At 38.1% G+C, this 24,266-nt stretch overlaps 2 protein-coding genes across 2 annotated transcripts; one reads left to right on the top strand and one right to left on the bottom strand.

Annotated features, from left to right (window-relative positions):
- The first annotated feature begins 18,013 nt into the window (after positions 1–18,013).
- Positions 18,014–19,651, top strand: LOC110919036. The gene is made up of 2 exons (XM_022163315.1): positions 18,014–18,370; positions 18,560–19,651. The coding sequence occupies exons 1-2, from the start codon at positions 18,014–18,016 to the stop codon at positions 19,649–19,651; spliced, it is 1,449 nt and encodes a 482-aa protein (XP_022019007.1).
- A 664-nt stretch (positions 19,652–20,315) lies between these two features.
- On the bottom strand, positions 20,316–21,251 carry LOC110919037. Its single transcript, XM_022163316.1, has one exon. The coding sequence runs from the start codon at positions 21,249–21,251 to the stop codon at positions 20,316–20,318; it is 936 nt and encodes a 311-aa protein (XP_022019008.1).
- Positions 21,252–24,266: the final 3,015 nt, after the last annotated feature.

The raw sequence follows: 24,266 nt of genomic DNA, 5'->3' as shown, positions 1-24,266 counted from the left end.
AACATCCAAAGCCACCAAGCTTCCTTGTATGGACTCTAACACCCTTGTATGATCTTGGAATGGATGAAGAAAGTTGGATGATGATGGTGGTGGTTGTGCTAGTGTTCGGCCGAGAGTGGGAGCAAGAGAGGGAGAGAGATCAAGTGTGAAGTGTGTGAAGTAATATGATCATGAACCTTTCATGTCTTTAAATAAACCATGTTCTCCATTTATCTTATGTGTAATATGTTCTAAAAAGCACAACAAGATCTAGTATAATATAGAAATAAAATCTTGAAGGCATGGGGCCAAGCATGACCGTCCATAGGTGGGGGGGGGGATGTCTAGTTGTAGGTTTAACCCTTTAGTTTCAAATTAGTTCAAATCCAAGTGTTCGTTACGTGTTTCAGTTATTTGATATTTTTAGGAGGTGTTATGATGTTCGGGGATCATAACTAGTTTAGAAACATTAAAACAGTGCTTCTAGTGTAAATTTGGTGTTTCGGGCAGTGTCCGGTTGTTCGATTGGATACTGATTCGTTAAAGTGATAAACTTACAGTTTAGTGTTCTTTATGTACCCTTTTGTGACAATTTTAATTCCCGACACTTAGGAAAGCATTCAGGGCCATTTTATCATGTTTTTGCATAATATTAATGTGTTAAAATGCTGATTTATGCTGAATTTTGCTGAATTCAGCACTTTGGGTGAGTTTTAGGCACTTTCCGGCACTTAAACTATCACCTAGAAAAGCAGTTTTGTGGTCCTTACTTCCCTACACTCTATACTAGTGTAGCACTTGGTTTCTTGCTCATTCTGTGTCTCAACACACCGTCTGTCTATGTACTGAATTCTGTCAGCATATTCCTGATTTATTAGATACGTGTGCTAACTGTGCTTTGTGCATCAAATAATGTATTGATATGACATTAAATAATGTATGATGCACATGTATGTGTATGGCAGTAATCAGAAAGCAGTTAATTTGTAATTCAGCACAGTCATTAAGCATTAATCAAGATTAATTAATTGTACGGATACCTGGATTTTTGACAGTTGTCACATTTTCTCGGGAGATTTTTATTAGATGAGGAATTGGGAGATGGTGGCCTGGTGATGACTGATTGAGCAGTGCTTTGAGCTTGAGCAAGTTCAGGAATATAAGCCATCATTTGTTTGATAACCATTTTTATAACTTCATTACCAGCAGCTCTATCCTCTGCTATTTCGACATCCATCTGGTTTTGCCTTCTTCTTTGATAAAGAATGGCACCAGGTGGAGCAGTGGCTTTCCTGACTTGCAGCTTTGGTAGTCTTGTTGAAACCTCTGCTTTAGGATAGTCAGGTTTTTGTGGAACCTTTGGATTTTTCTTCCTTAGTTCCTCCAACTTTTTGTAAGTGGCCCTGACTTTGTCTTCTTTCCACCTCAACACTTGGTTTCTTGACCCAAAATCAGCAGTGATCAATTCCTCTTTCATTCTCTTCAGCTCCAGTACTTTATCAGGTACATTCTGCTTGTATTCTGCCCAATCAGGAGGAGTATGTTTAACCTTGTTTTTGATCATGTCTTGAATCCTGGCTGTTTCACTTTCAAGCTCAGGAATGGTCCATTCTTTGTACATGTATTTTTCTCCCTTGTATTTCTTGTAAGCCATGATGTTTTCAATATAGTCTTTTCTCAAAGATTCATCTGCTCTTTCTGATATTTGCTGACATACATTTTTTGCAAACTGCTCCAAAGATCTGACTTGTGTGAGCAGAAATTGATAATGCCTTTGAATTTCTTTGTCAGACTTTCCTTGTGAATTTCTTTTGGAGATATCCTCTGCTTGTTGAGCCTTAACTTTCAAGTATTCTTCAATGTTGTTAGGCCTGGGATATCCTTCAACTGATGGCAAACTCCTTTTAGCAGGATCATCCTCAAAGTAGAAGGATTTGATCTCTTCTCTGACTGCTATAAGCTCTTGAGGATATGGGACACCTGCAGGAGTAATGTCAGTGATTGGCTTTTGAACTTGAGCTGAAGAGAGAGGCACTGGGTTTGGTATAGTGACAAGTGACAAAGGTTGTGAAGATGTTGGTGATGGTGAAGGATCATCATCTTTCAGGATTAACCTTCTCCTTTTTGGTTGAGGAGAGGCTGATGATGTTTTGGATGGTTCAGTGGTGGTGATTTGAGTGGTGGTTATTGTAGTGGAAGGTTGTTGACTAACAATTGTTGAAACAACTGGTGTTTCAACCACTGTTGCCATTACAACTGATGATGTCATCAGCTGTCTTCTGCTTTTTGTCAGGAGGTGATGGTGGTGAGATTATTTTTGGTGGTGATGGAATTTTTGGTGGGGCAGTGGTTGAAGTGGGAGCAGTTGTTGTAGTTGAAGTGGTGGTTTTTGGTTCAACAACTGCTGAAACCACTGAAGTACCAACAATTGTTGATACAGTAGGTGTTACAATAGCTGTTTGGGTGGAAGATTGATGTGTGATGTTTTTGGTAGGTTTATGAGTTTGCTTTGTGGGTCTGGATGGTATGTGTTTGGGTTTCCTCACTTTTCTAGTGGGATTCTTTCTTTTGGCTCGGGATTTTTATCATCCTTTGGCTCAGAAATACCCTGCTCATTCAGCTCCATAAATACTCTTTTCTCCTGTTCCCACCTGGATTTATCCTTAGCCTCTTTATCCCTTTTTACACTTGCTTTTGCTTCAGTCAGTGCATTTGTGGTCACATACAGTCTTTTTACTACCATCTGGCAAGGGAATGTCTGTAAGCATACTTAACTTATCTGGTTCAATGTAGAGGCCATCTTCATACGCTTTCTTCTTGAACTGCTTTAATTTCTCCCCCTTTTTGGCATTATCAGTAGGAGGGTTATCCACAAAGATAACAGTGGGAGGTGCAGTGCCAGTGGTGTTCAGCAAATGGGCCTTTATAGCCTTGATGTTAGCCTGGGTGTCTTTAAACCTTGACTGCGTGAGATTTCTGATCTTTTGGACTTGAATCTCATGCTGTTGATCAACTAATTCTCTTTAATGTTGGAGCAGTGGTTGAAATAAACTCCACAACTCATCTGTTGAAGAAGCAGATGATGGAGCAGCTGTTGGAGTTGGTGCAGTAGTGGGTACCTTTTGAACTTTCAACAATTGTTGCAGCATGTCTTTGATTTCTGCAACAGAAGTGTCCAGTTTATCAACTCAAGCTGTCAATTCTTGGTACATTAACCCATCACCCAACATAATAGGATCATCTGATTTCCCACATTCAGTGGTTGACAGTGGTTGACTCAGGGAATGTATTCCAAAAGTCATCCACTGATGCCCCTTTTTCTTGGAACTAGGGACTTCTTCCTTCAAACTGAGAAACACTTTTTAGTGAACCAGTGAAGGCTGGATACACCAGTGTTCCCAGAGAAGAAATTGTCTCCAAGGAAGTCTTATTGATGTAACCACTGTCCAAATGCAAATCAGTGGGTTCAGCACTTGTAGTGGCTGCTTCACTTGGACTACCACCAAGAGTTATTTGTAACTCAAGGGGTGTAACCTCCTCAGGTGTTGTTGGTGGGTTAGCAATGACTGAAACATCAGACCCAGTCACTTGTTGAGGTATGTGCTCATTGACAGGTGATTGAGAAGGACTGGTTTGTGTCTGGTTCAAATCAAGAGCATCCAACAATAGCTTTGTTTGTGGGGGAATTGTGGATGTGAGGTTGGGTGTAGAAAGGGAATTTGCCCCGGGCAGTGGGCTGTGGATGATGGAAGCAAGTGATTCCAGAGCATCATATTGTGGTGTCTCCATTCTTACAACCTGTTCTTTTTGAGAAGAAGCAGGAGGAGTTACAGGAATGGGTTGAGATCTTTCTACAATCTGCTATGAGGAAGTAGCAGTAGTGGTTTCTTATGACTTTTGTGTTGTCACTGGCAGTTACTCTGGGATCTCATCTTCCAGAGTTGCCTTTTTTGTAGGTTTGGGGGGATTTTGTGTTTTCTTTTATCTTGGCTTTTTGGTGATTTTAGATGTGGGTTTCACAGCAGTTGTTTGTTGCTGTGATCACCTAGAGCAGTGGACTCAGCAGCAGATACCTGAGGAGCAGTGGTAGCTGCTAAATTCTGCTCAGGGACCTCTGCTTTTGTTTTGGAAGGTTTTGCTAATCTTGTAAATGTTTCAGCAGTTAAGCTATTTATTTGAAAAGAATCACCTTGGATGAGCACATGAGCATCATCCTTTCCAAATTTCTTTTGAAAGTAATAACTTAAGAACCTTGGAAATAATAAAAATGATTTTCCAGAAACATTTTTGACCAAGTCATCAAAGATTTCCTGAGAGTAATTAAATTTTTCATCTTGTAAAATAGCATATCCCAGGTATTGAATCTTTAATGGTATCTCATTAAAAGCAGTTATTTTATTTGAAACACACATCAAGAGGGTATGGAATAAAAATCTTGTTGCAGGAGGAAAGTTACCTTTTTGTAAGGTATCCCTCCTCATCTCTTCTGCATACCCCCTCTCAAGAAAATCAATTTGATACTCGTATTTGGGAAAGAAAGTTTTACCTTGCTGATCATCGAGTTCAAATACTTCTGAAATGGATTGTGGGGTGATGTGGACTGTCACACCCCCAAAATCCACCCTGCGGAGTATCACCGCTTGGAGGCGTGACGTGACTAGGATCGAGCCACCAATCATATTGAACGACGTAATTAAGTAAATAAAAACCAACCACAATACAATTGGTGACCAAAGAGAGTAACCAACTTTAATCTAACCAAGTTCAGATTAAACAGCGGAAGCAAAAAACGTGAAACCAAAACATAAGTTTGTAGTTCATAAGTTTAAAGATCCAAAACATAAGTTCCATAAGTTTATAAAGTTTAGTTATTAAGTACGGGACATAATAGTCCGCATCCCACAACGACCTCCTTCTTGTGCAAGCTCCATAAGCATCTAACGACCTGTAAGACATGTAACAACGAGTCAACAACAAAGTTGAGTGAGTTCACGGTTGGTTGTTTAGTTTTAAGTTGTTTCCAAAAACGTGGTTTGTCTTTCGTTGGCTTACTTGCCGTGGGGGTTACCCCATAGTTGAAAGTATGATTAACCAGTTCCTTCTTTATTACCCAAACCATATCCATAATTAGTGGGGGCTTCCCCATGAGAACTACTAGACCGTTACCATATCGACTACTAACGAAAATAAGTTGTGCCCTACATCAGTGTCTATCATCACTGACAGTTTGCCATAGTCCATTAGTACACGCCCGTCCAACTGGCACGGTGTGAGGTTTGTTAAACCTAATAGCGCTATTAACTAATGACCCACTCGCCATTGGCCTCGGCGATTAAGTCGATATAAAATGAGGGACTTCATGATAGAGTTTTGTCTAGTAAATTTTAAGGTTGTTGTCCTACCCAAGGAGGACGAACGTACGTATTCTACCCAAGGAGAATACGCAGGATTAATATTGGCATCCTACCTATGGAGGATGGCCGTACATATCCTACCCAAGGAGGATATGTAGATTCCGTTTTAAATTCTTTAACCCATTCCCAACCACCGGGAATCCCATGCCTTAGAAAGTGTGTGAACTCACCTTGGTTTGCTCAGTTAGATTAATTACTCAAATAATTAGGAAATTTGGCACGTCCTAATAAGGTACAGATAACAATAAGTTTCTCATGCATAACACGTATCCTACGTACGGTTTATCTATTCATTACTTCCATCACATACCGCACAATTCAAAGGTCAAGTTATATCGTTAAGTTACATTATTTTACCCTAAAGTAATATAATTATCTCACAAAATAAACAAGTATCCACACAAGTGTTCTAGTATAAGATATATATTCTAAATATATATTTACCCATTTTTATTTACAAAACCAACCTCCGACACTTTGTATTTTGTTACAAAAATTATGGCGAAGTTTATATTCGAAACACAAGTTATAAAATATACTTGTAACGCTTGTTTAGAAAAATATTTTCTAAGTGTTGGAATTTTTAGAAAATTTCGCCAGAGTTTCCTTTGTAAATGGAGGTGTCCATGCTATTAAGCATATCGTTTTCTTTTCCAAAAATTATTCAACAATCATCAATCATTGACGTATTACATTCACCAAGTGTGAAAACAATGCACTCTACGTAGTAACATGAACTTGAGTTTTCGTAAAAATACGTAGTAACTTGGTAAGGTGTTTAGTGGTCTTAGTTACCTTCCAAAGTGTATTCATTTCTTTAAAAATCGTTTTCTTAAAAGAGTTGAGTGCTTACAACTTGTAAACGATTTTTACAAAAATTAATCTTTCGAACTCTTCTTGTAAATAAAAGATTTCTACACTTATTTCATTCCCAAAATGGTGTAAGTGTATGTAGATGTCATAATCTTTTTAAAATCGATTCTTGAACTTGGTTTATTTAGAACAGCCTTTTGTAAAACCCGGATCTACATGATCACCAATTTACTTTGTTTATTTATTCTTCAAGAAAGATTATTTTTATCAAGTTCATATTTAACTAGGAGATGATTATTTTTTGTTTCACATAATCATCTTCCTAGTCTTGTTAAATCATATTCCTAAACATCATTTAACAAGATCCATATGGTGATTAACACCACATAACCAAGAATCATCATACAATCAACAACATTTTCACTACAACATCCTACTACAACATTTCATCATGTAAATCTTCATGTAAAGCTTTATGTTCATCTTCTTGGTTCTTGTTCTTTAGTGTTTTAAACATACTTATCATACTACAATTGTTAACCATAAAACAAGATGAACAAGAGTTTAACAAGAACTTACTACTAGCACAAAGGCTAGGGAAGAATCTCTAGAAAAAGATGAAGAAAAATGATGGTGAAAAGCAATGTTTGAACCTCCTTGATGATCTACAAGTTGCAAGCTTCGTCGAATCAACTTCTAGCTTTGAATGAAAATTGCAAATGGAAGATTGTGGTGGTGAAATGGTGGAGGTGTTGGCGGTCACAAGTGAGCCGAGAGGGAGGAAGAGAGAGTGAGGGAGTGGTGTGAATTTTTGTGAAGTGATGTTGTATCTAGGACCCATGCTTTATAAGGATATCTTTCAATATTTTGGTAACAAGATCAAGCAACAATCCAACATAATATTAGCATATAATCTAAGAACAAGATTGGGAGTATGGTGAGGATTATTTTGTGGGTCCTTGGGACCGAATTCGGTTAGGGGGGGGGGGTTGGATGCAAATTTTGCAACTAAGTTGGTAAAGGTTAGTTAAATCTCAAGTGTATACTTACATATGTTACTTACTTGATATTTAGTGGGTGTTAGAGTGTTCGGGGATCATGACTAGCCAAGAAATATTTAAACAATATGTTTGGCAAAAATTTTGGTGTCCCGGGTAATCAGAAAATAGTTATGTAATTCAACAAAGTCATCAAGCACTTTAATTACATTGATACATCGTACGGAATACATGATTTTAATTAACAGTAGTGAATCATATGGAAAACATGTAATTTTGAGGGTTGTCACATTCTCCCCCTGTTAAGAAAATTTCGTCCCGAAATTTAGCACGTGTTTACTGAGGAAGCTAGTTAAGTTGCGTGGTTTCCTGGTTTTTCCTGGTTCCTCGACGAATCGTAGTTGGTCGTCGAGAGTGAGCTCCTTTAAGGGAACTATGAGGGTCTCATCTGACAGACACTTCTTCAGATTCGACACATGGAAAACATTGTGAACTCCACTGAGTTCTGCCGGTAGATTCAGCTTGTAGGCCACTTTGCCAATCTTCTCAATGATTTCGAAGGGTCCAACATATCGCGGGTTGAGTTTGCCTCGTTTGCCAAAATGAACTAAACCTTTCCAAGGTGAGACTTTAAGTAGCACTCGATCCCCATCCTGGAACTCGAGTGGTTTCCTTCGCTTATCAGCGTAGCTTTTCTGACGATCACGAGCTGCCGCCATTCGTTGTCGTAACTGAGTAATTCTCTCGGTTGTATCTACTACAAGTTCTGGGCCTGTGATTTGACTGTCGCCAATCTCTACCAAACAAAGAGGTGATCGGCACTTCCGTCCGTACAATGCCTCGAATGGAGCGGCCTGGATACTGGTGTGGTAACTGTTGTTATACGAAAACTCCACTAACGGAAGATGTTTTTCCCAGCCATTACCGAAGTCGATTACACATGCCCTAAGCATGTCTTCAAGGGTTTGGATGGGGCGTTCAGATTGCCCATCCGTCTATGGATGATATGCCGTGCTCATGTCTAATCGAGAGCCAAAGGACTTGTGCATAGCTTGCCACAATTCAGATGTAAAACGTGAGTCACGATCAGAAATGATGGAGGTTGGCACTCCGTGCCTTGATACTACTTCCTTTAGGTAGATGTCTGCTAGAGTAGAAAACTTATCCGTTTCCTTGATAGCTAGAAAATGTGCAGACTTGGTCAGTCGATCCATGATCACCCAAATGGTATCATTTCCGCGTTGAGATCTAGGCAGGCCAGTAACGAAATCCATGGAAATTTGCTCCCTTTTCCATTTAGGTATCTCAGGTTGTTGAAGTAGGCCTGATGGTTTCTGATATTCGACCTTGACCCTAGCACAAGCCAAGCATTTACTGACGTAGGTTGCTATGTTGGCTTTCATACCAGGCCACCAGTATGTAGTCTTTAGGTCGTGGTACACCTTATCTGAACCAGGATGTACTGAGTAACGAGACTTGTGCGCTTCATCCATCACAAGTTCGCGTAGGTTTCCATAGAGTGGAACCCAGATGCGACCTGTTACGTAGTAGGCGCCGTCTTCCTTTTGTTCTAGCCGCTGCCTCGATCCTCGTAAGGACTCAGCCCTGATGTTCTCTGCTTTCAATGCTTCAACCTGAGCATCTCGTATTTGAGCCGGAAGGCTAGAGTGAATGGTAAGCTGTAACGTGCGTACATGCTTAGGTATAGTATCCTTTCGACTGAGGGCGTCGGCCACAACATTGGCTTTGCCTGGATGGTACTTGATCGTACATTCGTAATCATTCAAGAGCTCAACCCGTCGACGTTGTCGCATGTTTAACTCCTTTTGCTTGAAGATATGCTCGAGACTCCTGTGATCGGTGTAAATGGTGCACTTGGTACCGTACAGGTAGTGTCTCCATATCTTAAGAACGAAAACAACTTCTCCCAATTCTAAGTCGTGCGTAGTGTAGTTATTTTCTTGAACTTTAAGTTGGCGCGATGCGTAGGCAATGACCTTGTCACGTTGCATCAACACGCAACCAAGTCCTTGGATGGAAGCGTCGCAATAAACCACAAAATCATTTGTGCCTTCAGGCAATGAGAGGATAGGCGCGCTACAAAGTCTGTCTTTTAAGTGCTGAAAAGCAGATTCCTGTGCATCACCCCAACGATAGGTGATACCTTTCTGAGTTAGCGAAGTGAGAGGTTGCGGAATCTTAGAGAAATCCTTGATGAACCTTCTGTAGTATCCTGCCAAACACAAGAATTGGCGGATTTCTGTTGGTGTACGGGGTGCAGGCCAGTTCTTGATCGAGTCGACCTTGGATGGATCCACATGAATCCCATCCTAACAAACTCTAGCAACTGATCTAATACAAACACTGCTATGCTATCTACTGTTTACAATACATTACATAAGAAAAGACTAAACTACTGTTTTATCCTTCCACTGTTGTGACTCCAGTAGTACTTGATAACTTCAGCAGTGCTTGACCCATAGCAGTATATTGATCAACAGGGCTTTAGTCTTCATCAGCCTTTAACGTGGTCAGCAGTTGTTGTAAAGGATCAGTGGATGGAGGTCATCAGATGTTGAAACCACTTTCAAGGGGACAGAATGTAAACATAACTTCTGCTTATTTTGGATCCACTGCTCTGATCCAGTTTTGGCTTTAATTATATGATCCTCTGATAGGGTTCAATCCCAACAATCCACTTCTTTTCTTCACTTGATCATCCCTAGCCTTGAGCTAGTGGTAAAAACATCACACTCTTCATTTTACATCATATTTTGTTGGTTAAAAGAAGATACATGAAGTTAATCTTGAAGAACACTAAGAAACAAGAACATGAAACATGAACATAAGCTTAATATCTTAAGAAATCATGTTGTTTGGTGTTGAATGTGCTACTTGATGATTGATTGTTTATGTTAATGATGTAGATCATCATATGATCTTGCTAGATGATGATTAAAAACATAATCTAGCAAGAAGAGAGGATGAAATTGTTAGAGATTAATAGATCATCCTCATGAAAGACATGAACTTGAAAGAAAAAATTGTTTTCTTGTTAAATGATGATTAAAGTAAGATGTAAGTCTTGTAGATCTAAGATTTCAAGGATGGTTTTTCAAGAAATCAAGTTAAAAATACAAATTTTACTTAATCTTGGTTCTTAAAGAAATCAACCATATTTTTAGAGGTTAAACAAGTGTAGAAACACTTATGTAACAAGAAAAATCCAAGAAGAAGCATTTTTAGAAAATGTGATTATAAGTTGTAAAGAACTAACTTCTTTAAAAATGATGTTTTTAAAGAAACAACCACACTTTAAAGGGTAACAAGACTTAGTAAACACACTAGTAAGTTACTACAAATTTTTCTAAATTTTCAAGTTCATGAATTAGTAGTTTATGCTTGTTTTTTGGCAAGATGGTAAGTATAAATTGATTTGTTGGTTGATTGTGTTGATTTACAAAAGAAAATGATATGCCTTGAAGGTATGGAAACCTCCATTTTTAGGGGAAACTATGACAAAATTTTTCTAAAAATTAAACACTTAGAAAAATATTTTTAAACAAATATTTACAAGTATATTTTTAACCATAAGTTTTCATGTAAAGTTTGCCATAATTTTTGTTACAAAAATTATAAATATTGGAGGTTGGTTTTTATAAATAAAAGTGACTAAATATGTGTTTAGGAAATATATATTTAGAAGCCATCATGTGTGTGATTATTTGTATATTATGTGTATTAGTTATATTATTTTAGGACTTGAAATAATATAACTCATCAAAATACCAAAAATTACAATCCAAAATATTACCAAAATTCCATCAGAATGAATATACAAAGAATATCGAAAATATTGGTGAAACCAAACAATGGAATATAACTTACAAAATATTCCGGAAATTTATTCATAAGTATATTTTGGTAATAAGTATTTTGGACACCAAGAAAACAAAAATATGATTTTTACAATGATTACAAAATATATCATATTTTTTACAAGGAGAAAATATATTATTTTTGGGCAAATAAAAAAATATATATATTTTTTCTTGGAAGTATTAGAAGATGTATTATTTTTTGGAAGAAAATATATATTTCTCAAACAAACATGAAATACATTATTTTTGGAAGAAAATGTATTTTCTTAAATAAACTTGAAAATATATTACTTTTGAGACTTGTATGAAATTTATAAATACTTTTGCCAAGGGAAAAATTATAAATATTTTTTTTCTAAGTAATATTTCTTAAAATATATATTTTGGAAATATATATTGATGTAATTTTATTAAAGATATTATTTCGGAAAAATTAATAAAAAATTTAGTATAAAGAATACTTAACAATTACAAGAAAATACGTATTGTCGTACGTATAAATATACTCCGGAATACATCACCAATACATGGAAAAAATATACAAGTATAAGAATACGAATACAAATACACCCGTCCTTGGGAAGGATATACATGTATAAATACGTGAAGAGAACAAGTTAAAATATATTATTTTAAAAAATATTCCAAAATGTTAATAAATATAATTTAAGTTAAAATATTTATTATTTTAACAAATAATTATACAATTTGGAATAATATTAAGGACACAATGAAACGTAACTCGAAGACACTAAATAATACTAAGTCAAGGCACGACCCGCTCGTCTGATAGACCTTAGTACGTTGTAGGTAGTCGTGTACACCCGAAGGAGCTTTGAGTTACATTTGATTACGAAGAACGCAAAACCGTGAGTTCATGTCCCCCTTTTCTTTTAACTGTTTTCGGTTTTATAACGTCGGGGGTGAAATACGTGTTACAAATGATACAATGATTACAAATGGTATGGTTAGTAAGGAAAATACTGTTAGATCATGTGAATGGGTAGGCGTTATCTTGAGACCATTAATCCTTGTTAAAGACCTAGGGGCATGAGTGATAGATCTATTTGGGTGTTGCGAGCCCCACCCATGGGTCCGCAAGTTGGCCGCATGTGGTGACTATGTCGTTCCAGCCGGGAGGCCCGGTACAAAATACGCAAAGGACTGAGCCTTCCTACGCCGTTGCACACATATTAATGACCTTGCAAATCATTAATCGATATGTTCCTTGTTGCTTTCATACCAGAGTTTTACAAATATGTACTTACTTATGATGGTTACAAAGTTTATTCAAACTACATGTATTTCCGGAAATTAAATGTGGATCTGGCGGGCGTTTGGATGTTCTCAAGGGTTGTTTGGAATAAAAGATGTCCTCCGGTCTCTAAGGGTTTGGGGTTGTGTATCTTATCTTGGACAGGATACATGGTCCTAAACCTGTTCTTTTTTGTAGTATCTTTTGTCGAGTCCTTATGGAACTCTAAAACAAGTTGCATGGTTTGTAATTCGGATTTGAAGTCTACGTTTTAAGACAATGTTGTTTGTGATGTTTTAAACTATTTTAATGGATGAACATCGTTAGTTTTATCATATATATGTTTGTTATGGTTGAATGCAATGATATTAAGCAAGTCACACATAATCACGCTTCCGCAAAAGACAGGGTGTGACAATGTGTTTTGTATGTGAGCACCTAATAACTTGTAAACATTTGAGAGAATTCCTTTGATAACCGGTATGTAAAGCGTCTATGAACAGATCATTAATGTTTTGCAAGGACATTAATATGTGTGGTGCGTAGGAAGTGCTCAAACCTAGCGAATTTCCTCCGGTCCATCCGGCGGGAACAACATAGTCACCACATGCGACCACACAAGGACCCATGGGTGGGGCTCGCTACACCCAGATAGATCTACCACTCATGCCCCTCGATCTATACTAGATTAATGGCACTTAGGAGAGATACTACACCATCCACGTGATCTAACAGTTCATTCCTTAGCTAAACCATACCATTGAAACATTTGAAACATGTATTTCACCCCCGAAAGTTATAAATCCGTAAACAGTTAAAAGAAAAGGGGGACATGAACTCACAGGTTTGCATCTGGTGTTCTGTAAACTCAAAGATCCTTTCCTCGGGTCGTACAACTACCTACACACGTGCCATTTTTATTAGACGCCTAGGTCGTGTAACGACTCCTAGTCTTTGTTGTTTATTAAGACTTAATTTTGGGATTTTGGTATACTTTGAGTTACACGTTTTGATGTACATTATATATTTCCAAATTATATAATTATTAGTTAAAATAAGGATATTTTAACTTAAACTATTTTTATCCAATTATTTGGAATATTGTTAAGAATAATATATTTATTTTTAACTTGCTCTGTCATGTATTTCTAACATATGTATTTTCCAAGTATAGGTATACTTGTATTTGCGTATTTTGCCAAGTATTGGTGGTGTATTCCGGTATGTATTTATACGTATAGGAATACGTATTTTCTTGTATTTATTAAGTATGTTATACTTAATTTGTGTATTATTTTCCAGAATATTATTTTTATACAACTAAAAATCACCAACTTTATATTCTTAAAATATACATATTTTAAGAGAATTTTATAGAAAAATATTTATAAACTCTACTTGGAAAAAAAAAGTATACTTTCATATCTATCACAAAAATAATATATTTTTAAGATTAAACTTAGAAAATATATATATTTCTAGTTTTCACCAAAATAATATATTTTTGAATTCTTTAAGAAAATATATATTTTTCTCCACTCAAAAATAATATATTTTCTATTTGACAAAATATGATATGTTTTGTAATAGTTATAAAAATTCACATCTTACCGATTCTTTGGTTTCAAAAATACCGTTTATCACAACTAAACGGTGTGGCTTTTATGCTCGTATGGTAGCTGTTATTATAGGAAAACTCAACTAAAGGTAGCTGAGTATCCCAATTGCTGCCTAAATGCATAACACATGCGCGAAGCATATCTTCCAGTGTTTGTATGGTCCGTTCGCTCTGACCGTTTGTTTGTAGGTGGAAGGCCATGCTTAGATCTAATTGAGATCCAAGTGCCTCTTGAAAGGATTTCCAGATCCTTGATACCAATCGTCCATCTCTGTCTGAAATTATCAAGATAGGCACTCCATGACGTGCAACTATCTCCTTAAGGTATAGTTCAGCCAACTTTCCAGTGCTATCTTTCTCCCGAATTGGCAGGAAGTGTGAAGACTTCGTTAATCGATCCACTATTACCCATATCATATCATGCCCTCTAGGAGTCCTGGGTAATCTCATTATGAAGTATATCGAAATTTGCTCACACTTCCATACGGGTATTTCAGGTAGCTGCAATAGACCGGAAGGTTTCTGATATTCGGCCTTGACCTTAGCACAGGTTAGGCATTTTCCAACATAAACGGCAACGTTGCTTTTGAGTTTTGGCCACCAATAATACTCTTTCAAGTCTTGGTACATTTTTTCCGATCGTGGGTGGATCGAGTATCTCGACTTGTGAGCTTCGTCAAAGATAACCTCTCAAATACCGTCATAGAGCGGAACCCAAATGCGTCCCATAAAGTATAAGGTTCCTTTCTCATTTGGCACCAGCTTCTTCTCCATGCCTTAGAGATATTCAACCTTAAGATTTTCCTTCTTAAGGGCTTCTTGTTGTGCGTCATGTATGCGTGAAGTGAGATTCGTCCGAATTGTCATTTCTAAAGCTCGAACCCTTAGGGTCTTCACCCTTTCCTTTCGACTCAATACGTCTGCTACCACGTTTGCCTTTCCAGGATGACACTTGATCTCAGAGTCGTAATCATTCAGCAACTCAACCCATCGTTGCTGACGCATATTTAACTCCTTTTGATCAAATATGTGCTGCAGACTCTTGTGATCTGTGAAGATAGTACATCGAGTACCATACAAATAATGTCGCCAAATCTTCAAGGCAAATACCACCGCGCCTAGCTCCAGGTCTTGGGTGTTATAATTCTTCTCATGTACTTTCAATTGTCGTGATGCATAAGCGATGATGTTAGCGGTTGAGCTATTTATAATTCTTCCTACTTGTCTCCCCAGTCGTACTTCTTGTCTTTCTGAGCAAGGGAAGTTAGCGGTTGAGCTATTTTGGAGAAATTCTCGATAAATATTCGGTAATAGCCCGCTAATCCCAAAAACTGTCAAACTTTAGTCGGTGTTTTGGGAGCTTCCCAATTCTTTATCGCTTCGATCTTCGCTGGATCCACATGGATACCATTCTCGTTCACCACATAACCAAGGAACTGTACCTCGCGAATCCAAAATTCGCATTTTGAGAACTTTGCATAGAGCTTCTCTTTCTTCAGTGTAACACCCCAAAATCTATGTAAAAGATTATTTGAATGTTTAAGTGTTCTGAATATATTAAGTAAGTTTAGAATAAACAAGTAAGTTTAAAAAGGTTAGGAAATATACTAGAATGATAACATGAATGAACTTAAGGGACTAAATGTGTAAAATTTGTAAATAAATAAGAAATTAAAATATGAACATGGGGAAGTGTGGGTGTGCGACGCAGACAACAAGCAGGGAAGGAAAAACCTCTTCTTGCCCTAGTTCATCAAATCTCAACAATTGGATGTGTTTCTGGACATAATTTGAATGCATGTGACCAAATTCTCTCTCATCTAAGAGTTTCCTACATAGGGTAAGTCAAATTTCGTGATTTGATGCTACTTAGTGAAGATGGGTTTTGATCAATCAGTGAATTAGTATGAAATTAAGCTTGTGTATGCATTAGAATTATCATTAGAAGATGTTATATGCTTGAATTTGTTCATATAGAAGGATTGAAGGGAAACCCATTTGTTTTAGTAATATGATGTTCTTGAAGTAAAATAAATTTAGTAATTTTGAATAATGAATGTATGTGTAATAGGATAATTGATGAATTATTATGATATAGAATGAATATGACATGTGAATCTAGTTGATTATGTGAATTATGTTGTTATCTAGTGGAATTATGCATAAGATACATGTACACAATGCTTGATATGTTGTACGCACTCTATGTATTTGATGAAATGCCACAATGATAATTTTAAGTAGCTTTGGATGAAATATGAACGAGTGGTTTTGCATGACGAAATTATTGTATTGTCAATTGTTATATGAACTAGCATTGATATTTGAAAGTAGCGTTATGGATGTAAGAACTATGATCTAAATAAGAATGAATTACGTGTAGGATTGAAAGAAGAAGGAGCTAGTTCCGGTTCACAAACAAAGGCTCAAGATCGAGGTAAGTTCGTTACTTACATGTTCATCCAATCATTAATAGTATTTGCTTAGTAGTTGGTTTCTATTATTATTCGTTACCTAAACGAAGTAATTGTATTAATTGAGAACGCGAAAGTAGGAATCCGTAACGGTCCGTGGTGAAATGGCCGGTTTGGGTTAGAATGAGAATAAATTAAGTTGAAGTTTTCTTAATAATCTGTGCTAAATGGGTTAATGGAATTGAATGAGAAATAGTTTATGTTTATCCGACTTGAATGGATTGGAAAGTTGGAACAAGAATGATTGGAATGTTATCTTGATGATCCGTGAAAACGGATTGTGATAGAATGAATCGGTAAGAATAACTAGCCATGTATGCAACAAGAGTTAAATGGTGATTATTAGATCACCAAGTTTATTAACATGATTAGTTGATATACGAATTGTACGCTAATGTACTTTGTTGTAATGATTGTAGGTAAAACTCAATCTTAAATGTCATTGCCTCGCTCGGATACGAACACACCTTGATCGCCCTTGTTGCGCTTCAGCAACTTTTGTAGAATCTTTAATGGTTAAAAGCTTTTGTTAAAATAGTTTATGTTTGAAGCTTTCGAACTTTAACACGTTGGTTGTAAATATTTTTAAGTACCTTAAACTTGATGTTTTGAATGGTAGTTTGGAATGTTATGGTCTCTTTATGTCTTACGGAATGTGTCGTAGTTAAGTGGTTGAAAAATTGTAAACAGGGAATTTGCTCATGATACAAACGGGTCATGCCCAATTTTTGTTAAAATTAGTACGTTATTGTTATCTTTTTCAAATGTGGGAAAAGTGGGCGTTTCAAGTTGGTATCAGAGCCTAGGTTTAAGGGATTCGAACACAATGTAGTGCTCGGACTCAAGCCGAAAGCTCGCAAGAATGGGTGTGTTCGCTCCGAGACGCAAAAAGAGGTAAAAATTTTAAGAAAATTCTATAGTAATTAATGTTACGAGTTATAAAGTAATAGAAAGGTTAGAAAGAGTTTTGAATGTAGTTATAGTAATGAATGGTGTACGTGGATTTCCAGGGATTAACGGAATTAAAACCGTGCTCGGAAACGGTTCGGAACGGTTGCAAATATGAATATTTGGGTCATTTTAGCTGGGCACTGGCCACCGTAAGCTACGGTAGGTACTGGGCAAAAAGGGGGCTGTCGTAAGACAGTAGCTGGACACCGTAACGAATCAGTCAGCACCATAAGCTACGGTGGTCACCGTAGCTTACAGTGGCTATCTTGCGCCCCGCCTAAGATCAAGCGTGGGTCTACGCGGCCCGCCAGGGACCCAAAAGCTGGCAAATTTCTTTTATGTTGCTGATTTGATTATGGGATTTCCTTTAATTAGTTTCTAAGGCCCCGTAATCCATTGTTAAGGTCATTTTGTATCAAGAATGTTGAAGAAAATTTTATACTAAGAAAGAAAGTATGTATTGATAAGATCAATGAATATGATCTAAAAAATACGACATTATCATCGATGATGATAATGTATAAAGTATGAATTGCAAAATGGAATGAAGTATGATAGAATGAGTATGTATGTGTCGAAGAGGTGTATGAAAAGGAATTCTAAAATATATAGAATGAATGTTTTATGTAGATGACGGACACGAGTAATATAGATGATGCTGAAGTAGCACGACAAGAGGCATTCGATAATAAGATGATGCAGGCGGTAGAAAAGGTTATGAATGCCAACCTTCCTAAGTTAGCTCAAGAAGTCGAAAGTCGTGTCTTGGGGGTTGTTGATGAGATGATGACTAGCAAGATTGAGGAGTTAAAGGAAATGATTGAAGGGTCTAGGACTAAAAGTAAGGAACGAAGGTGTACATATAAGGATTTTATGGCATGTAATCCTTTTTCATATAATGGGGAGGTGGATCCGATAAAGTGTCAAAGATGGATAGCAAACATCAAAGCCGTGTTTATATGTAGCCGATGTGAGAAAGAAGATCAAGTAATGTTTGCTACGGGTTAGCTTCAGCAACAAGCCAAAGATTGGTGGGATACCCAATGTAAAGAGTTAGGTAAAGAAAGACTCCAAACACTATCTTGGCCAGAATTCAAGGAGTCGTTCCTGAAGCATCATTGCCCGCAATCGACAATTGATAGAATACAAGATGAATTCTTGCATCTTCGCCAATAGAATGAATCCATTGATGAAATCACCAACATATTCTTTGATAAGCTAAAGTTTTGTGATGATTTTGTCAAGTATGAAAGGATGAAGATAAACCGGTATTACGGTATGTTGAAGGCCGAGTATAGGGACTTCATTACCCCCTCGAAGTGTGAAACTTTGAGTGAACTTATCAATTTGGCCCGGGATAGAGAGATAGAGCTGAAGCGACAAGTGGAGAGGGGGGAAAAAAGAGCTGCTGAAAAGCTGGCGACTACGAGTCCATCCAAGAAGCCTAAGCAGCACGACACTAGAAATAAGGGAGGATCCAAAAGTAGTATTCCTCCATGTAAAACTTGTGGAAAGCTTCACACCGGAGAATGTCTATTGGGAAAGAAGGGATGCTATAACTGTGGTCAAGAGGGGCATCCTTATTATAAGTACCCTAGTCCCGGGAGGACGTGTTTCAATTACTTCACTCCTGGTCATGTCAAAGCCGAATGTCCAAAGCTTAAACAAAAGGGGCAGGAGGATGAAAAGAAGAATGAAAATCAGAAGGCTCGAGGGAGGATGTTTCAGACTACCACCGAGGAAGCCAAGGTTTCACCGAATGTTGTATCAGTTATTTTCTTAATCAACCAGATACCCGTGAATGTGTTATTCGATTCTGGTGCTAGTAAACCTTTCCTGTCAGACGAACTTATGTGGTATCCCTCATTTAGAAAGGAACGAATGCATGTACCCTTAGAAGTAGAAGTAGCGGATAGCAAAAGTTATTTGTTATGCAAAGTTTGTAAAAATTGTAAGATCACCATAGAAAACGAAGATTTCGAAATAGATCTTATTCCTATGACTTTGGGGGAATTTAAAGCAGTAGTAGGAATGGATTGGTTATCCCGTTATCACACGGAAATACGATGCGAGGCGAAAGTTATTCATGTGTTGTCACCTAATGGGGCTCGAATAAGTACCCGTGGGGAAAGAAAGTTAGAGACAAAACTGTGTACTATTGTCGAGGCGGTTAAGTACGCAAGAAATGAGGGTAAGGCGTATTTGGCTTACGTTGTAGATACAAGACAGATGGTACCTGAAATTGGAGAAGTTGAAGTTGTGAACTAATATCTAGATGTGTTTTCGGATGAATTATCGGGGTTACCACCCGAGCGAGAGGTGGAATTCCGAATTGAACTAAATTCGGGCGCCAAGCCAGTGGCTAGAGCTCCCTATAGGTTAGCTCCCGCGGAGATGCGAGAGCTAATGACACAGATAAAAGAATTGCTCGATAAGGGCTTCATACGCCCGAGTGTGTCACCCTGGGGAGCCCCGGTACTTTTTGTAAAAAAGAAAGATGGTACGATGCGCATGTGCATCGACTATCGAGAGTTGAATAAGTTGACAGTGAAAAATAAATATCCTTTACCCCGAATAGATGATCTTTTTGACCAACTACAAGGCGCGAGCTGGTTTTCGAAAATCGATATGCGCTCGGGATATCACCAGCTACGGGTACGAGAGGAAGATGTTGCGAAAACTGCGTTTAGAACCCGATATGGACATTACGAGTTTCTATTTTTTTTTTCGGGGTAAAGGGTTACCCCGGTGAATTTTATAAATCAAACAATAAAAACAGAAGTGTGGCTGAGCTACCACACCCAAACTAGCGAAGGCATACCAACACTAGGAACAAACATCCCAACCAGACACAACTAGGCTCACAGGCCACAAACCAGCTAACAAACATGCACTGCCAAAACAAAAACAAACTACAAACAAAGACAACTATCTAGCCGGGATCAATCTCTAAATTGTTTCTAGGAATCTTCCACTTTTCCACCAAGCTCCCATTATCAAATCTTCGTTTAAACTTGAGAGAGATAAGCCGCAGCCGAACAGTATTGATAATCTCCTGAGACACTACCATAGCCGTACGATGGTTCCGAGAAAACAACCTGCTGTTACGTTCTTGCCATATAAAGTAGGTAGCAGCCGCAACCACCAACCGACTAACAACATTGTCAGGCTTCTGTAAGGACGAATTGTGATTTATCCAAGCCATAATATCGTTCCAGCTTCCATTAACATCTTCCATATTGGTGAGACACCTAACATTGTTCCAAACCTGCGTAGCAAAAGAGCATTCAAAAAAGAGATGGTCTCTCAAATCTCTGTTGTAACAGCATAAAGGGCAGCACATTAGGTTCAAATTAGTTTCACTTCCCGCTTCCCAAACAGAGAGCCGGTCCTGTGTCTTCAATTTGTTTTGAATAACTAGCCATACATGGAACGCATGTCTAGGAATGCATTGTTTAAAGCAAACCATATTCCCCCATTGCACTTTACTTGCATGATGCCGGATATTATTCCAAACCTCCCAAGAAGAAAATGGACGGTTGTTCCCTTCCAAGTCTTTCCAAACCAACCGATCTCGAGAATTGTCACATAAAGTAGGAACCACCAGGTTAATTAAGACTGGAAACAGGTTAAACCAAGCAGTCGGCCAACACCACTGCCCATCTTGAGACACCAGATCAGCTATAGACGATTGCAAGCTGAAGCCTGCATTAGCGATAAGTCTAGGAGTAATAAAAGCACGAAGAGGACCCACGTTGCTCCAGGTATCACTCCAAGCATTAGTTTCAGCACCATTCCCTATAGTTTTCCACATGAAAGGACGGATGAGGCTCCGATTAGCAAGGAGTTTACGCCATCCCCATGTCATACGGCCTCTACACGGGACCTCCCATAAGCTCCGACCCTTAAGCTTATAAGTATGAATCCATTGGACCCATAAAGATTTCCGATTGGAAAGAATGCTCCAGACATGTGAAGATAAAAGGGCCTTGTTTACATCCGATACGCTGCGAATACCCAAACCTCCCTCATCCTTCGGGAGACAAAACAACCTTCCAAGCAACCTTTGGCTTCACAGTCTTATGATAATTGCCAGACCATAGAAAATCACGCATACGTTTTTCCAATTCTGTAACAATTCTAGCAGGTAATAAGAATACCGTAGCCCAGTAAATATACATCGCCGAAAGGACCGAATTAACCAACTGTAATCTTCCTGCAAAAGATAGAGACTTGGTCGTCCAGTTATCAATCTTCTTTTCCATTTTCTCTACCAGAACCTTACAATCCTTATACGAGAGCTTAGATGAAATTAGAGGCACTCCCAAATAACGGACAGGAAGTACTCCCTCTTGGAATGGCATAATGTTCAGGATATCTCTCTTAATAGATTGAGGAACGTTACCAAAGAAAGCCGTGCTTTTCATCATATTGGGGATCAGGCCCGAGACCATAGAAAACCGATTAAGAGCATCTCTCAATATCTTAGCAGATACAGCATCAGCATTCACAAAAATGAACAGGTCATCAAGAAAAGTGACATTTATAATCTTCTGTTTTTTACAGTGGATATGGTATCTAAATGCATTACTCGAGGAAGCAACATTATGTAGTAAAATCGAAAGAGCCTCCATAACCAATGTAAACAGATAAGGAGATATCGGGTCTCCCTGTCTCAACCCCCGTTTGCCCTTGAAATACCCGTGAAGATTACCATTAATACTCAAAAAGTATGAAACAGTACTAACACATGTCATAATCCAACTAACCATTATGGGAGGGAATCCAAACGCAATCAGGATATCCTCCAGAAAGGACCAGCTGACCGTATCATAAGCCTTCTAAATATCAATCTTAACGCACATCTAGGAGGCCCAACATTCAGGTGATAGTTATGCATTAATTCCCGAGTAAGAAGGATATTATCTGATATCTTCCTACCAGGGACAAATGCAGATTGGCTAATATTAACCAAATAATCCAGACTACCTTTGATTCTATCAGTAATTATTTTGCTGATACACTTATAAAGCACGTTGCAACACGAAATAGGCCGATAATCACTTACCGAATTAGGGGTAGTAACTTTTGGGACCAACGCTATGATGGTGTGATTGATTTGTTGCCGCAGCTTCCCATTGTTAAAGAATTCCAAAATAGCTTTCGTAACCTCATCCCCAACAATCTCCCATGAATTTTTAAAGAACGCTGAAGTGTACCCATCCGGACCTGGGGCCTTATTCTCACCAATAGAAAACATTGCACTTTTTACCTCCTCCCGCGTAACCTGACGAATCATATAGGTTGCAACCATGGAATCCAACCTAGTACTGAATAAGCCATTAACATCTAGTTTTTCCACGTTATGGACCGTGCCCAAGAACTCAGCATAAGGGTTAACCAACACAGCATAAACATCATCTCCCTTGAACTGATTTCCGTGAACATCTTTGATTTGGAGGATCTTATTGCAAGCGTTCCTCGTTTTCACACAGTTGTGGAAAAATTTAGAATTTGAATCACCCGCCGCCAACCAGTCCGCTTTAGCTTTTTGTTTTAGAAAGCACTCTTCGTCATAAGCAGCTGAACGGAACTCTTTAAGACGGATAGACTCTTCCTCTCTAAGGCCAGCATCAAACGGATTAGCATCTATAGCCATTTGGACTTCATCTAACTTCAACCTCAAAGTCTTAACCCTTTCATGGAGATTACCTTGCTTGTATAGAAGACGTCTTAGGGGAGATTTTAAAGATGTGAGCTTTTTTACAACCGAAAACATGGTTACCCCTTGAACCTCGTTACTCCATTCCTTCGAAACACATTGGATAAAACCCTCTTTAGTTGCAAGGAAGTTAGCAAACTTAAAGGGTTTTGGCCGACTATGTTTATAGCTGGATAGGAATAGTATGCAAGGAGTATGATCCGAGATACGAAAAGGGTGAAAAAGAGCATAAGCATCCGGATACATATCCAAGAATTGGATGTTCCCCATGATCCTATCAATCTTTTTAACTACACCGATTCCTTGTTTCGGTTTTTGATTCCAGGTAAAATGCATTCCATGGCTCTTGATATCAACCAGCTCATTACATTGGACACACTCATAGAACTCTCTCATTCCAATAGTAATAGTAGAAGAGCCAACTATACAATCTTCCATAGATAACGCCGAGTTAAAATCCCCCATCACTACCCACGGCCTATCTCTAACAAAGTTTTTGTGCATACATAAGTTTTCCCATAGTTCTCTTCTGTCTTGGTACTTATTCTCGGCATAAACAAACGAACAAAACAAGATCTTGTCATCGGACTTGAGACGGGATTGCACATGGATCACCTGGTCAGTTTGATGGATCACCATAAGGTCCACTAACTCCTTATTCCAGCCCACTATAATCCTAGTTCCCCTCGAACAAGTACTGCTATTAGAATACCAATCCCAGCTCCTGAACACCCCTTTGCAAACTCTATCCAGATTAGAGGTGTTAACATGCGACTCCAAAACAGCACAAACATTAAGATGATTTTCAGAAATTAATTTGCGAACCTCACGTTGTTTCAGGGGGTGGTTCAAACCCCTAACATTCCAAACCATTATGCTACCCATTAACACCCTTTAGACCGGGAGTGCTTGCCCCCTCAGATGGTTTAGTATGCATATCGGCAGCCATAAAACTCTGATATTTCAGTATGTAGGTCATCTATAACACCTTCATCATCATTTGGAATCCGTATCGGCTCATTCTTATAACTCAGGTTCATATAGGGAACCCCCTCCAAAGTATCGTCGCTAGATAACGCAGAAAACGAGTTTTGGATCTTTAAACTACTGTTATTACTACCATTACCTCCATTAACACCCTTAGTCGTGCCATCCCTATTG

The sequence above is a fragment of the Helianthus annuus genome, chromosome 7 (assembly GCF_002127325.2).
Source record: "Helianthus annuus cultivar XRQ/B chromosome 7, HanXRQr2.0-SUNRISE, whole genome shotgun sequence".
In the NCBI taxonomy this organism is placed as follows: Eukaryota; Viridiplantae; Streptophyta; class Magnoliopsida; order Asterales; family Asteraceae; genus Helianthus; species Helianthus annuus.
This window is presented reverse-complemented; position numbering and strand designations above follow the sequence as displayed.